At 59.2% G+C, this 15,549-nt stretch overlaps 1 protein-coding gene across 1 annotated transcript; it reads right to left on the minus strand.

Annotated features, from left to right (window-relative positions):
- Window positions 1-8,520: 8,520 nt before the first annotated feature.
- C1QC (complement C1q C chain) lies at window positions 8,521-14,799 on the minus strand. The gene is made up of 3 exons (XM_006145162.3): window positions 14,649-14,799; window positions 14,297-14,485; window positions 8,521-9,312 (listed from the first exon to the last, which is right to left on the minus strand). The coding sequence occupies exons 2-3, from the start codon at window positions 14,466-14,468 to the stop codon at window positions 8,756-8,758; spliced, it is 729 nt and encodes a 242-aa protein (XP_006145224.1). The 5' UTR covers window positions 14,469-14,485; window positions 14,649-14,799; the 3' UTR covers window positions 8,521-8,755.
- Between the last annotated feature and the right edge of the window lie 750 nt (window positions 14,800-15,549).

Below are 15,549 nucleotides of genomic sequence, written 5' to 3' on the forward strand. Positions count from 1 at the left end.
CGTCTCTGCTAGCGGAGAGTCCCCAGGCCCCTCCGAGAGCTGCAGCTCTGACAGGGGGGTGCACTAGCCCCTTCTTAGTCCCAGAAATCTAGGAAGCAGCCCGTGGGTTGTCCTGAGCTGGTCACATGCCAGTGTCCCATGGCATTCATTCTCAGGACAGAAGGACCTTCACGTTTATCTAGTCCAACCTATTGTTACTATTATTAGTAGAATTTTTTTGCTATAGGGAGTGTGCACTCGCCAGAGAGAGAGACAGAGAGAGGGAAAGTGAGAAATGACCCCTGGAGGGATGGCCACACTGCAATCCCTTCTCCTCCATTCTTCTCCTGGGACTTTGGGCACGCATACGCATGTGCCCAGCGTGTGTTCCCCAAGCTGCCAGGTCTAGGGCTTGAAGTGCGCAGCTGGCCATGGGGGATCGAGCTGCCTTAGCCACCATGCCACCAGTTGGCCTAGCTTCGGCCTATTCTTAAGCCCCCCTCAATGTCCTCTCTGCCGCAGGCTCGTACATGCACGGCTTGCACCATTCCAGTAATGGGAGCTCATTACTGTCAAGGAAGCCCCTTCCACCTTTGCCCAGATTGGCATTTTCCCCATTCCTCAAGGCTTGGATCAAAGCCCCTTTCCTCCAGGAAACCTTCCCTCACTCTCAAGCCACAGAGGCCAAGCTGCTTCTGTTCTTCAAATGGGAGAGCAGAGCGGTCCCCATCCAGCTCCCAGGATAGCCATGGGCACCCAGATGAGCCGGGAGGGAAGAGACTCAGAGAGCTTCACGGTGTCCTTTGGACTTGCTGCTGCTATTGGATCCTCACAACGCCCTGGGGAGGGGGGGTGATGGATCCCCATCTTGCAGACGAAGGAATTGACACTGGAAATGAGAAAGCAGCTGCTCAAAGTCGCCTAGTGAGCTGGTTCACGGCAGGGCTGTGACCACCTAGTCCTCTGGCTTGAGCTGGCTGTGCCCGGTATTCCACACACGGAAGCTCCCTGGGACCACCGACCTTGCCATGACTGGCTCGTGGGCCCTGGCAACCGGCTCAGTCCCAGTCACCGCGCCAGCCCCTGAGCTAGGCCAGGCCCTGTACAGGGGAAGGGCAGCTGTGCGGAGGGGTGTGGCCAGGGCCTGCCAGCAAACAGCCTGGGCATCTGGCTGCCCAACTGCCAGCACAGCTCAGTTCTCCTCCTCGCTGGGGGCTGTACCAAGTGACAGTCCAACATCGTGAGCAAGTTGAGCACTTAGCCAGCATTGGGGACCATGTTGGGCTCTAGGCCAGACACTTTACATACCATTATCTCATTCCTTTTGAGTTTTTGTGACAGCCTCCTGAGAAGGCACTTCTGTTAAATGCTTCCTCATTCAGCAGACGAGGAAACTGGGGATTGAGAAGGCGAGACTCTCAATAGAGGTTGCACAGCTCCTGTGAGGCTGGGATTCAATCCCACATCCTCTGAGTGTTAGAATTTGGGGCTGTTAGGATTCCAGACAGAAGGACTGGGCTGAGGAGCTGGGCACTTCTCATCAGGACGTTGGCACTTGTCGCCGGGCAGCAAGGCCTCACCTGGTGGAGAGGGGCCTGTGGTGTCCGAAGCAGACAACGCGGCCCGGGTTCAGATCAGGCCTCTACCCTTCTACGCTAAGGGCCCTGGGAAAGTGACTTCTCTCTGGCCACTGCTACTCCTCTAGGAAATGGGATCAACACTAACCTCTCCTAGGGTTGCGCGAAGCACAGACGAGCTATGGCTTGAGAGCTATGGCTTGAGAGCGTGTGGCTCCTTCCTGGGCCTGCATCGTCAGCACCCTTCCCATCCTAGTTAGCTATTTGATTATTGTCACCACCGCCCAAGAGTTCTGGAGGTTTGAGACAAGAAGAAAATGTAGAAGTAAAAAAGGATTCGGATTCTTTGGGAGAGTGGACTCAGGGCAAGGGCCTCTCTCTCTGTTGTCCACACCCCAGGGGTACAGAGCTTCATCTGCCTGCAGAGTCGGGGAGATCAGGTCCTGGTGGGATTTGAGCTTCCTGGGGAAGTGGGAGGGGGTAAGCGAGTGGGAAGTCTCAGTTCTAGCTCATCTTGGGGCACCGAGTCTCAGACTTGGCATAGGGATTAACATCCACCCACGTGCGCCCTGCCTTTGCCACGCCATCCTCCCCACCAGCCTCACTCCTCCCACTTCTACCCCAACCGCCGACCCCTCCATCTCCTGCCACCAGCGGCCCCTTTCCCCCAGCTCGGAGCCAGGTCCCCTCTGCTACCTGGCTGCACGACCTGAGGCAAGGACCAAGTCCCTTGGGCCCTCTTTGGCGGTATGAATTTCAGCCCGAAGGGATGCCAGCTCGATGGAAGGGCACAGACACACGCCTGGGGGAACAAAGTCCCCAGGGCAGCCCCGCCCAGGCCTGCTTCAGGGGCCTGCCGCGCTCACCGAGCACTTCAGTCCTCACTAATGGCCAGTCATGGCTCCACCTGCAAAGCAAAGGCTTCCCTTCAAAGGCGCCTTCTCAGCAGACCAGGCGGAAATGTGTGGCCCAAGGCGCTGGGCAAGCACTGGACGGAGGCGCCACCCTCCCCTGGCTCTGGTTTACTGGCATATTTTGAACCAGGGCATCCACTAAACACTGGTGAGCTTGACCTCTTTTAGGGCTCATGGCACCCCTGAAAAATTCTGGGGTCTCCAACTGAGAGAAGTCAAGTGACTTGCCCAACATGACCAACACCTAAGAGGCAGGGGCTGGACAAGTCCTTGCCAGAGTCCCCAGTGTAGGCCACCTGCTCGTCACCTGGGCCCTGGGTGGTGACACACCCCGGGCTCCCCCCCAGAGGGGTTGATTCCGGTGGCCCAGGCAGCTCCAAGACAGGGAAGGCAAGGCCTACCCGGTGGCATCTCCCCCCCCCCAACCATGCTGACCCTGCTGGCTGGCCCTGCAGGTGCTGAGGCCCGACCTCACCTGGAAACTTGTGTCCTGGGATGCCACAGGGCTGGGTAGCAGTGGGACCAGGAGCCGGAGCTCGCTGCTCTCGGTCCAGAGCGGAAGTCCCATTCCCCACAGAGGGAAGGTCTGTCCCCTATGGTCCCCTCCCATGGGCCCAGCAGGCCAGCCCCCCTCCCTGTCACCCCACTGTCTCCCCATTCTGCTGCCTTCAGGCAGTTTCAGGTCCCATTTCTGCAACCCGCAGGGTTGACGAGCAGTGGGACCAGGAGCCGGAGCTCGCTGCTCTCGGTCCAGAGCGGAAGTCCCATTCCCCACAGAGGGAAGGTCTGTCCCCTATGGTCCCCTCCCATGGGCCCAGCAGGCCAGCCCCCCTCCCTGTCACCCCACTGTCTCCCCATTCTGCTGCCCTCAGGCAGTTTCAGGTCCCATTTCTGCAACCCGCAGGGTTGGCAGTAAACAGGGTTGGGTGGGTGCAAGCTGGGTTTCGCCGACTCGGCAGCTCTGGGGGCTGAGCTGGCCCGGGGAATGTCCACAGCTGGCAGCCTGCCTGCCGGACCTCCGGGCAGGGCCGTCTGTCCATGGTGACGGCGTGGCTGGCCTGTTGCCTGGATGCTGGACTCGTGTCCCGGCTCTGCCGCTCCCCGGCTGAGCGTTCTCACCAAGGGAGCGCCAGGGAGCCCCATTTTCTCTACCGTGGGGACCATAATCACACCAACCCCCGGGGAGGAGGCGCGGGTGATGGAGCCGCAGGGGGCGTGCGTGAGGGGCACACTGGGCTGGCCGGTCCTGGCGGCTCCTTCCTGGGCCGGCGTCTTCGGCACCCTTCCCATCCTGCAGCCTTGCTCGCTCCCTGCTTTTAGAAAACAACCTAATAATGAGTTTTAAATGTGCTCACTACTTCTTTACACCCCTCCCTCCACTCGTGCGGGGCTTAAAGCCGATGGCGGTCATAAGGGCTGGCAGGCTTGCTGGTGCCGCTCCTGGAAACACCCAGGTGAGGGCTGGAGGGGCCTTGGCGGTCACTGGCCCCTTCCTCTCCCTTGTTTGTGGGAAACTGAGGCCTGGAGGGCCCGTTAGCATCTATGGCTAGGCTGAAGATGGAGTCCTACGCAACCCGCCACGGCTCCTGTCCCCGGGGAGCCTCCCTTCTCCTGGGGACACTGGTGTTCGACCTCAGAGGACACCAGGGGTCACAGTGCCTGAGCGACTGCTGGAGCCCCGCCCCATGTAGGTGGCGAGCGCAGGACCTGGCCACCAGGGTGCCAGGCCTCTCCCGAAGGCGGCGTCCAAGGCCTGTGATGCCCCTTAGGGAGAGCAACCCTGCGGGGCAGCAGAAACTGGGGGCCCCTCTCGACACCTGCATTTAGGGACAGAAAGTCACGGGGCTCGTGGATGCTGCCAATGGAAGGTAAGTGTCCCTCCGCGGGCGAGGGGGAGAGAGACGCGTCTGAAAAAGGTTTCCAGGCTCAGGCGGACTGCAGGCCCAGGCTGGGCGAGGAGGGAGGGGTGTGGACTCCAAGAAGGGAATTGGTAGGTGGCGGGGCCTGGGGTCCATCTGGGGGTTCCCCAGGCCGCCTGGGCCTGGGCCTCTAATTCCTTGGGGGCTGAGGGCACTGGGAAAGATGGGTTTGACCTTGGGGTTGAGGCAATGAAGCCCGGGCAGGGAGAGTAGAGGGGGGTTCAGCACCAGCTTTGGAATCAGCCACTCCCAAGTTGAAGACCCAGGTCTGTCTCTTTCATTCCATTTTTAAAAGTGTATTTATTTATTCCATGAGAGAGAGACTTGGCGCTGCCGACGTGGTCCCCACGTCACGATGCACCCCCAGCTTCAGCCGGCCTGGATGGCAGCTGCCTGGCACACTCGAGGGGCCTCTGCACTTGAACTGTTGACCTTCCCGTTGCGTGGGCCTCGCTCGCAGGGCTGCGTTTTACACACGGCAGTCCACCCAGGGCTGCCTCTTCCTGTGCAGCCTCGGGCAATTTTCCATTTCAGTTTTCCCGTGCATAAATGGCGGTTTGGGCACCCCAGGCGTTGTGTGGGGGGCAGTGGGATGGCCCTGCATGTCCAGGGCCCAGCTAAGGGCCAGCCCTTGGCAGCTACCAATGCACACGCGGACCTGGTCCACTGACACAAGGAGAAGACCGGCTTCTCGGAGTCTGTGGACGGAGGTGCCACGCGTGGATTTGGTCTGGCTCAGGCAGTCAGGGTCTCTGGGCCCTGACCTCCGTGTGGGCCCTGCCCCGCACGCACACACAGCAGGCCTGGCACCTGTGCACCCACTGGCATCCCTGATAAAGGGGCGATCCCACAGACTGGAAAAAGCAAACTAAAAGCCCTCGCCTCCCTGTGGTCCAAAAGAGATTGCTTGCCATTTGGGGTGTCTCGTTCTGGTCCCTGCCCCACCCTACCCCTCTTTGCCTACCCCCCTTAAGTCCCACCCGCCTGCCCTCAGCACGGCAGAAAAGCTGGCATTTTCAAAGGTCTGTCTTCTGACAGGAGAGAACGACAAGGAAACAATTAAGGAAAATAAAAATGGCACAGGAATTGTCGTTTCCAAAGTACAGGTTTCTGATCTGACACCGTGGCCTACATAAACGGGGTATTGATTTTCTAAACAAAGAGAAATGAGAAGAGAGATGTCCCCCTTGCAGCATTGCTGGCTGGGCTGCTAAGCGGTTGCGGAAGGAGACTGGGATGCTAGGGCCCGAGCCCCGGGCGGCCTGAGCCAGAGGTGCCCAGACTCGGTGAGCCGGGTGGGGGCCCTTCGGCCTTGCCACCTGCTGTGTGCGCACATGTGTGTGCACAGGTCTCCCCACCTGCTGTGTGCGCACATGTGTGTGTGCACAGGTCTCCCCACCTGCTGTGTGCGCACATGTGTGTGTGCACAGGTCTCCCCACCTGCTGTGTGCGCACATGTGTGTGTGCACAGGTCTCCCCACCTGCTGTGTGCGCACATGTGTGTGTGCACAGGTCTCCCCACCTGCTGTGTGCGCACATGTGTGTGTGCACAGGTCTCCCCACCTGCTGTGTGCGCACATGTGTGTGTGCACAGGTCTCCCCACCTGCTGTGTGCGCACATGTGTGTGTGCACAGGTCTCCCCACCTGCTGTGTGCGCACATGTGTGTGTGCACAGGTCTCCCCACCTGCTGTGTGCGCACATGTGTGTGTGCACAGGTCTCCCCACCTGCTGTGTGCGCACATGTGTGTGTGCACAGGTCTCCCCACCTGCTGTGTGCGCACATGTGTGTGTGCACAGGTCTCCCCACCTGCTGTGTGCGCACATGTGTGTGTGCACAGGTCTCCCCACCTGCTGTGTGCGCACATGTGTGTGTGCACAGGTCTCCCCACCTGCTGTGTGCGCACATGTGTGTGTGCACAGGTCTCCCCACCTGCTGTGTGCGCACATGTGTGTGTGCACAGGTCTCCCCACCTGCTGTGTGCGCACATGTGTGTGTGCACAGGTCTCCCCACCTGCTGTGTGCGCACATGTGTGTGTGCACAGGTCTCCCCACCTGCTGTGTGCGCACATGTGTGTGTGCACAGGTCTCCCCACCTGCTGTGTGCGCACATGTGTGTGTGCACAGGTCTCCCCACCTGCTGTGTGCGCACATGTGTGTGTGCACAGGTCTCCCCACCTGCTGTGTGCGCACATGTGTGTGTGCACAGGTCTCCCCACCTGCTGTGTGCGCACATGTGTGTGTGCACAGGTCTCCCCACCTGCTGTGTGCGCACATGTGTGTGTGCACAGGTCTCCCCACCTGCTGTGTGCGCACATGTGTGTGTGCACAGGTCTCCCCACCTGCTGTGTGCGCACATGTGTGTGTGCACAGGTCTCCCCACCTGCTGTGTGCGCACATGTGTGTGTGCACAGGTCTCCCCACCTGCTGTGTGCGCACATGTGTGTGTGCACAGGTCTCCCCACCTGCTGTGTGCGCACATGTGTGTGTGCACAGGTCTCCCCACCTGCTGTGTGCGCACATGTGTGTGTGCACAGGTCTCCCCACCTGCTGTGTGCGCACATGTGTGTGTGCACAGGTCTCCCCACCTGCTGTGTGCGCACATGTGTGTGTGCACAGGTCTCCCCACCTGCTGTGTGCGCACATGTGTGTGTGCACAGGTCTCCCCACCTGCTGTGTGCGCACATGTGTGTGTGCACAGGTCTCCCCACCTGCTGTGTGCGCACATGTGTGTGTGCACAGGTCTCCCCACCTGCTGTGTGCGCACATGTGTGTGTGCACAGGTCTCCCCACCTGCTGTGTGCGCACATGTGTGTGTGCACAGGTCTCCCCACCTGCTGTGTGCGCACATGTGTGTGTGCACAGGTCTCCCCACCTGCTGTGTGCGCACATGTGTGTGCACAGGTCTCCCCGTCCACTTTACACGTTCCCTTTTTAAGTGCCAGGCAGGTTCCAAAGGGGCCTGTCCTCGAGGACATCCCCAGTCCAGCTGTGAGGCAGCCCAGGTGAAGCGAGTCAGTGTAGGACAGCGTGTCGTGGGCCACGTGCCCCAGAGTCACTTGCAGGCCACCCACTCACCATAGCCCACTCACCAACCTTCCCACGCACCCTCAGACGGCCGCGGGCCCAGAATCCGGTGTGGTGTTTTCTTAACACTGTAGGTGTTTCACTCATCACCGGCTTTGGGAAGCTGGGCTCTCGGGAGTCCTGAATTTGGGGCCCAGTCTCCGGAAGGCACTATGGGGCATGGCAGAAGCGGAAGGCGCCGTGGAGGAGCCGGTCCTGACGGTTGGGTAGGTCCTGCCTGTGCCGACGGCTGTGTGAGGCCTGGGGCTCTGCAGGCTGAAGGGGCAGCACGGGCAAAGGCCCTGGGGTGGGAGCCGCCTCTTTCAGGAACAAGGGAGCCACAGGACATGGAGGTGGTGGGGGCTCAGCTCAACTGCTGCTCCTACGGCCCTTGGTCGGCTGGGCCTCGGGGGCTCCGTGGGGCTTTGTGGAAGCAGCCGTGATCCCAGCCGGGTCAGGTCAGCCTCTCCCAGCCTGAGTTGGCAGGAGTCCCCCTGGGCTCTAGGTTCTACCCTGAAGTCTTTGCCCCTGAGCCAGCACGCAGTAGGTTTCCCTGGCCTCTCACACGGATCCTGACAGCGGGGCCACCTGTCAGTACCGGCACAGTCCACACTCATGTCTGGGCAGAAGTTCTCGCTATTCGGGGTGACTCAGACATTGGGGGGCAGTTTTGCACTCTCTCTTGCTCCCTCTCCCACCTGCCCATCCAGGGCACAAGCTCCTTACACATCCGCTCACACTGGCTGACCCGAGTCAGACCCCACTTTGGCAAGTGCTCCTGAAGTTCAGCGGAGGCTGGGCGCTCGGACACCGTTAAAGGCTGTGGTGCCTCTCCTGTAGACGAGGGACGGCAGCTGGCCACACGGGGCAGCCTGCGACCACATGGGGCATTTCTCTCCCACCAGCTTAACGGTGCTTAGTATCTGAACGCTGGCCGCCAGACTTCACTGAGCACCAACTAGCTGCCCAGAGCCCAGAGCCCAGAGCCCAGAGACAGCTGCAGCAGGGCAGAGTTGACAATCCAAAGTGCAAAGCACTGGCCCTGAGGAACCTGAGCCACACATATTGATTGACTGAATTCTTTATTGGTGTCTCTCCTAGCCTCTTCCAAGACCCAGAGAAAATAAATGCAAATACCAGAAGGTACTGTTTAAGAGAAGGGAGAGGACTCATGGGGCAGGGGAGTAGTCAGGGTGGGCTTCCTGGAGGAAGGGGAAGAATGGTCCGAGCAGGGATGCCGAGGCTGATGGGCATGGCAGGTCCATGCAGGGAAACGGAAGGACTGGAGCAGGCCTGGCGCTTAGTCAGGGAAGAGCAGGAAGCCGGAGAAGACGCTGTCGGAGCCCTCCACGCCCACCATGCCGTTGTAGTCGTTGACGGCCAGCCACACCTCCTCGCCCGCCTGCAGCTGCAGCAGCACACCGCCCGAGCTGACCTGCTTGCTGTTGGACATGTGGTCGCAGAAGGTGGTCACCTTGACGCCGCTGCGGTGCAAGTTCACGCAGAGGTTGGCCGTCTGCGACGTGTGGTGGACAAAATAGTAGAGGCCGGGGACCCGGCAGGTGAACTTGCCCGTGCTCGTGTCGTAGTGCCCCTGCGGGTTGGTGACGACCGTGTTGAACTTGACCAGGCTGTTGGGTGCCGGGAACTGGGCGGTCTGCCGGGTGACCGTGAACACCGACTGGTGCTTCTGCTTGTACCTGCCCTCCTCGCCTGGCTCGCCAGGGGGGCCCGTGAGGCCGGGAAGGCCCGGCAGACCTGCAGGTCCCATGGGGCCGTTTTTCCCGGGATGGCCAGGTAGGCCAGGTTCTCCCTTCCGACCCTTGGGTCCTCGTGTCCCTGGAATAGCCGGGATTCCTGGGGAGAGAGGAGCAGGCAGGAAGTGAGCTGAGGGCCAGGTGAGCAGGCCCCGAGGGTGTGCTCCAGGAAACACCAGTCTGGTCTCCCGAATCTCCTTCCCACAGAGGACCAGTGCCCTGGGAGCAGTGCGGCCAGAGGAGGGGAGATCCTGGTTCGGGTCCTGCTCCCCCATGGACTTGCCCTCGCCCTCTGACCTTGTGGAAGGCACTCCCCTGTCTTGGCCCAGTTACCACACATGCGGTGGAGAGGTGGAGGCAGCAGCCCCAGGAAGCATCAGCGCTGGGCTCAGAGGGCGTCAGCCCCAGACGGCCGCACGCGGCCACAGATGCCCGCTGAGAAGCCTGCACTGTGTCGAAAGTTTGTTTCTTCCATGAGAGAGAGAGAAAGAGAGTCGGGCTCCCTGGCAGCACCTTCACGTCCTGAGCCAGCCCTGCTCTGCCGGCTTGCACGCTCGGCAAGTCAGGGAGGTCTCGGGATGCGAACCCAGAACCTTCCCATGTGGTCGGCCTCCCAGAGCACTGAGTTCCCGACTCATCCCCATCCTGCCCCTTGGCCTGCATGATGTGCTTACATTTGAAAATTCGAGCTTGATATTAAGAAATTCAGAACTTGTAGCCAGCAGGTGGCATGGCGATTAAGGCACCTAGATTCCACGTGGCCAACCTCACGTTCGAGTCCTGGACCCAGTGGCTTGAAGAACACACCGGATGCATGTGCTCAAAAAATCCCAAGAGGCGAATGGAGAAGAGATTGTGGCATGGCCTTCCCCCTGGAGGTGATTTCTCACTTTCCTTCACTCGCTGTCCCTCTCCAGCATGTGCACCTGTACACTACAGCAAAAACTAAAAAGATAAAATTTAAAAATAGAAAAACTTCAGAACTCATGTCAAAGTCCAGTTCTTAGCTTTTCTTGACAAAACGTAGGTTGATGAGAGGCAGGTCTTCCTGAAGCTCGTGTAGCTTAAGCTTCAGGTTCTGTAAACCTACATTAGCCCCTCCAAGGCCTTTTTTCTAATTTTGCATTTATAATTCTCTTTGGCTTTTCATTTTGAAATAATAAAGTAAGAAGTGGGAGGGAAGGGCAGAGGGGCCCTACGTACTCTTCGTGGAGTTTTCCCAGGGGTGCAGCCTGCATAGCTGAAGTACGGAATCAAAGGCAGCCAGCTGACGTCCGTATAATGCAGGGCTTACTCAGCCTCGCCGGCTGTACGTGCACTGTGTGTGTGTGTGCGCGCGCTCAGCTATGTGTGTGTGTGGTGCGGGTGTAGGTGTGTGTGGTGTGTGTGTGCGTGCAGCTATGTGTGTGGTGCGGGTGTAGGTGTGTGTGCAGGTGTGTGTGTGCTGTGTGGTGTGTGTGTGTGCAGCTATTTGTGTGTGGTGTGGATGTAGGTGTGTAGGTGTGTGGTATATGTATAGGTGTGTGTGGTATGTGTGGTGTGCATGTGTGTGGTGTGTATGTGTGTGTGGGTGTAGGTGTGTGTGGTGTCTGTGTGTGTAGGTGTGTGGTGTATGTATAGGTGTGTGGTGTGTGTGGTGTGCACATGAGTGTGGGTGTAGGTGTGTGTGGTGTCTGTGTGTGTAGGTGTGTGGTATATGTATAGGTGTGTGTGGTATGTGTGGTGTGCATGTGTGTGGTGTGTATGTGTGTGTGGGTGTGTGGTGTATATATAGGTGTGTGTGGTGTGTGTGTGTGTAGGTATGTGGTGTATGTATAGGTGTGTGTGGTGTGCATGCGTATGGTGTGTGTGTTGTGTGTGGGTGTAGGTGTGTGTGGTGTCTGTGTGTGTAGGTGTGTGGTATATGTATAGGTGTGTGTGGTGTGTGTGGTGTGTGTGGTGTGTGTGGATTTAGGTGTATGTGGTGTGTGTGGGTGTAGGTGTGTGTGGTGTCTGTGTGTGTAGGTGTGTGGTATATGTATAGGTGTGTGTGGTGTGTGTGGTGTGTGTGGTGTGTGTGGATTTAGGTGTATGTGGTGTGTGTGGGTGTAGGTGTGTGTGGTGTCTGTGTGTGTAGGTGTGTGGTATATGTATAGGTGTGTGTGGTGTGTGTGGTGTGTGTGGTGTGTGTGGATTTAGGTGTATGTGGTGTGTGTGGGTGTAGGTGTGTGTGGTGTCTGTGTGTGTAGGTGTGTGGTATATGTATAGGTGTGTGTGGTGTGTGTGGTGTGTGTGGTGTGTGTGGATTTAGGTGTATGTGGTGTGTGTGGGTGTAGGTGTGTGTGGTGTCTGTGTGTGTAGGTGTGTGGTATATGTATAGGTGTGTGTGGTGTGTGTGGTGTGTGTGGTGTGTGTGGATTTAGGTGTATGTGGTGTGTGTGGGTGTAGGTGTGTGTGGTGTCTGTGTGTGTAGGTGTGTGGTATATGTATAGGTGTGTGTGGTGTGTGTGGTGTGTGTGGTGTGTGTGGATTTAGGTGTATGTGGTGTGTGTGGGTGTAGGTGTGTGTGGTGTCTGTGTGTGTAGGTGTGTGGTATATGTATAGGTGTGTGTGGTGTGTGTGGTGTGTGTGGTGTGTGTGGATTTAGGTGTATGTGGTGTGTGTGGGTGTAGGTGTGTGTGGTGTCTGTGTGTGTAGGTGTGTGGTATATGTATAGGTGTGTGTGGTGTGTGTGGTGTGTGTGGTGTGTGTGGATTTAGGTGTATGTGGTGTGTGTGGGTGTAGGTGTGTGTGGTGTCTGTGTGTGTAGGTGTGTGGTATATGTATAGGTGTGTGTGGTGTGTGTGGTGTGTGTGGTGTGTGTGGATTTAGGTGTATGTGGTGTGTGTGGGTGTAGGTGTGTGTGGTGTCTGTGTGTGTAGGTGTGTGGTATATGTATAGGTGTGTGTGGTGTGTGTGGTGTGTGTGGTGTGTGTGGATTTAGGTGTGTGTGGTGTGTGTGGGTGTACGTGTGTGTGTCGTGTCTGTGTATGTAGGTGTGTGGTGTATGTATAGGTGTGTGTGGCATGCATGTGTATGGTGCGGGTGGTGTGTGTAGGTGTGTGTGTCGTGTCTGTATGTGTAGGTGTGCATGCAGCTCTAACCCAGTTTGATCACATGTGGACACTGGCCGTCATCCCGCCCCCTCAATCAGGTGCATCTACCGTTTTGTATTACTTTTCTTATCTTTCCTCAGTATTTCACAAGCTCCGAGCTCCCCCCGCCCAAACCTGTACCCATCCCTGAGAGAGGCACCTAGGCCAGCCTTAACCGGAAGCCGCTGGTTGGAGCATGTGGCCTCCACTGAGGGGAGGGCTGCATCTCCAGCTCGCCCCACCCACTCAACTTGGGCCCCTGGGACGGTTGACCTGGTTCAGCTTCCCTCTTGCCCAAAGCCACACGGCCAGGTCGAGGTTGAGTGAGGACTCACATTCCAGTCTGGCTGAATTCCAGTCAGAGAGTCTGGCCTGGGTCCAGCCCAGTGAGCTGAGCCTCTGTGAGATTCTTCTTCCTTCACCCAGAGCATACCCATCTTTTAAGGCCCAGCCCCAGGTACCTCCCCCAGGAAGCCCTCCGTGACCATAGGATCCCACTGTCTGACCTTGGGCAAGTCACCCATTTCTCCGAACCCTGGCTGTGACATTTGCAGCACAGGATGGAATCACTTTAGAGGATTTTGGCCTTGGTTTTCTCATGTGTGGAATGGAGCTAGCGATCCTAGCTACTCCGTGTGATCCCAGCTGCTCCATGTGATCCTGGCTGCTCTGCGAGATCCTATACTCCTTGAGATCCTGGCTACTCATGAGATCCTAGCTGCTCCACGAGGTCTTAGCTGCCCTGTGAGATCCTAGCTGCCCTGTGAGATCCCAGCTGCTCTGTGAGATCCTAGCTACTCCATGAGATCCCAGCTGCTCCATGAGGTCTTAGCTGTTCTGTGAGATCCCAGTTGCTCTGTGAGATCCTAGCTGCTCCATGAGGTCTTAGCTGCCCTGTGAGATCCTAGCTACTCCATGAGATCCCAGCTGCTCCATGAGGTCTTAGCAGCTCTGTGAGATCCCAGCTGCTCCGTGAAATCCTAGCTACTCCATGAGGTCTTAGCTGCTCTGTGAGATCCCGGCTGCTCCGTGAGATCCCAGCTGCTCTGTGAGATCCCAGCTGCTCCGTGAGATCCCGGCTGCTCTGCATATACAGAGCGTCTGGACGTGGGCCTGGCACACAGGAGCTCAGTAATGGGCAAGATAATAACCAGGGAGAACCCACCCCCCACAGCTATGGAGTAGAGGGTCCCCCCAAACGGCAGGCCTGAACTGGAGACTCCACTGCAGTGGTGGTAAGACTCCACTCTGCTGGGAGAAGTGACTGCGGGGAAACACCTAAGGACGGTCTCCACCGGCCTCCCCTCCCACGGCCTCTGCCACCCCGTCTCCTCCGCTAAGCCCACACCAGCCTCACTCGGGAGGGCTCCAGCCTCTTCACTCATGAGGGCCACACACGCCGCAGCCCGGCTTGGCCCCAACACCATCTCTGCTCACGGCCCGACCTCCTTCTCAGGCTAGGGCTCACCCTGGATTCCTATGCAGGTTCCCTGGCCACAGTCCCTCCAGCTGCCCAGAGCCCTAGGGCGGGAGGCGAGTATGGCAGGCAGGAGGGGGTTTCTGCTGAGAACAGGGACAGCTGCCCACCCCAGGAGCAGCCGCAGGCTCCACACTGACTTGTACCTCACTCAGGCCACCCGCTCTGCGCCCCAAGGTCGGCACCACCCCTCCCCACCTCAGAGGCGAGGACAAGGCACCCCGAATGTTGGGCTGGGCTTGACCCTGGCAGCTGTGCGTTGGGTATGTCCCTCATGCCACCCCATCGGGGCCCAGCGTTAACATGCTCCCTTCCACGCTCCCACTAGCAGAGGAGGGAATGAGGGGTGAGGGGCACGCCGGCTCACCACCCCCAGGAGGCTGGAACCTGGGCGCTGAGAAGACAGGAGGGGACACCCTTCCTGCCGGGGGTTTCTGTCCCCTGTCCCTTGGCCAGCCCTGCCCCAGACCCCTCCCCCGCCCCAGCACACTCACCGGGCTCCCCCCTGGGCCCTGGCAGCCCCTCCTGCCCGTCCTTCCCCGGTGCCCCGGGCAGGCCGGGCATCCCTGGGATCCCGTAGCAGCTGGTGTCGGCCAGGCAGCCAAGTGGCAGGAGCAGCAGGAGTAGCAGGGCCCCTCCAGGGGGGTGCTGGGAGCCGGGCCTCATGTCGGTCCTGGGAACAGCTGGTGGGGCGCCTCCCTCCCCCCCCCGCGGAGCCCCCCCCTGCCCCAGCCGCACACTCGGACCCAGGACAGCCGGATGGGGGGACAAGCCAGGCTGTCCCTGGTGCTGTGCTCAGGAAGAACCTGTCCTTGGCCCTCCCCCAGGCAGGGGTCCCGGCCTCACCTGGGGGCGGGAGGTCTCTGGCCTGGTCACAGTGATGTCCTCAGACCTGCTTCCCCTCTCCCGCAGGAGGACGCCGTGTTGGAGTGGACGGAACAAGAGCGGCCCAGAGCAGGGCTGGGCGCCCCCTCCTCCCCACCCCTTCCCACATCCCCTTTCCCAGAACTTTTCCTGACTTGACACTTTCTGGTCAGCTGAACCAGGCCGACCACAGTGACGGCCCTGTCCACCCTCCCGTGTGGGTCAGGAGTGTCTGAAATGAGGAAATGTCCACTGCCCTGGCAGCTGGCCAAGCGGGGGGGGCTCGGGGTGTGTACGCGTGAACGTGAGCCCCAGGGCAGAGGCGCCCCGCGGCAGGCTCGGCCTCTCCTAGGTGCCCTGTTTTGGGTGTGTCTGTGCCAAGACTCAGCTGGCTCACGCATGCCTAGAGGAGGCCCTGCCCCTGCAGGTGGGGATGCTGAGGCCCAGGGAGTGAGTCTTGTCCGAAGCCACACGCTGAGTGGTCCCTCGGGGTCCTAAGTCTTGTAACACCCTGCCCCGCCACCCAGAAACAGGCCTCACACGCACTTGCCAAGTGGCAGGTCTTACTCTAGAAACTTCTGATGGCCCCTCCTAGCTGCCCCCATGGAGGTGGGCCCCTGGATGGCCACAGTGCATGGACATGGAGCTTCTCCTGCAGCCCTGCCACTGCTGGCTCTAAGGCCTTCACCCAACCATCCGCCCCTCTGGGCCTGGGTCTTCCCTCCGAGTACTGGATGGATGGGAGTGCTGCACGTCCGGACCTCGTCCTGGGCCGGACCTGGGTCTCCTCTGACTGTCCCTCTTCTCCTGCCAGCACCACCTTCTTCAACAGGATCTCGGCACCCTGCCTCTGGACTTGCGCTGGCCCTGGCTGGGGGTGGGT

The sequence above is a fragment of the Tupaia chinensis genome, unplaced genomic scaffold, assembly GCF_000334495.1.
Source record: "Tupaia chinensis unplaced genomic scaffold, TupChi_1.0 Scaffold000146_1, whole genome shotgun sequence".
In the NCBI taxonomy this organism is placed as follows: domain Eukaryota; kingdom Metazoa; phylum Chordata; class Mammalia; order Scandentia; family Tupaiidae; genus Tupaia; species Tupaia belangeri.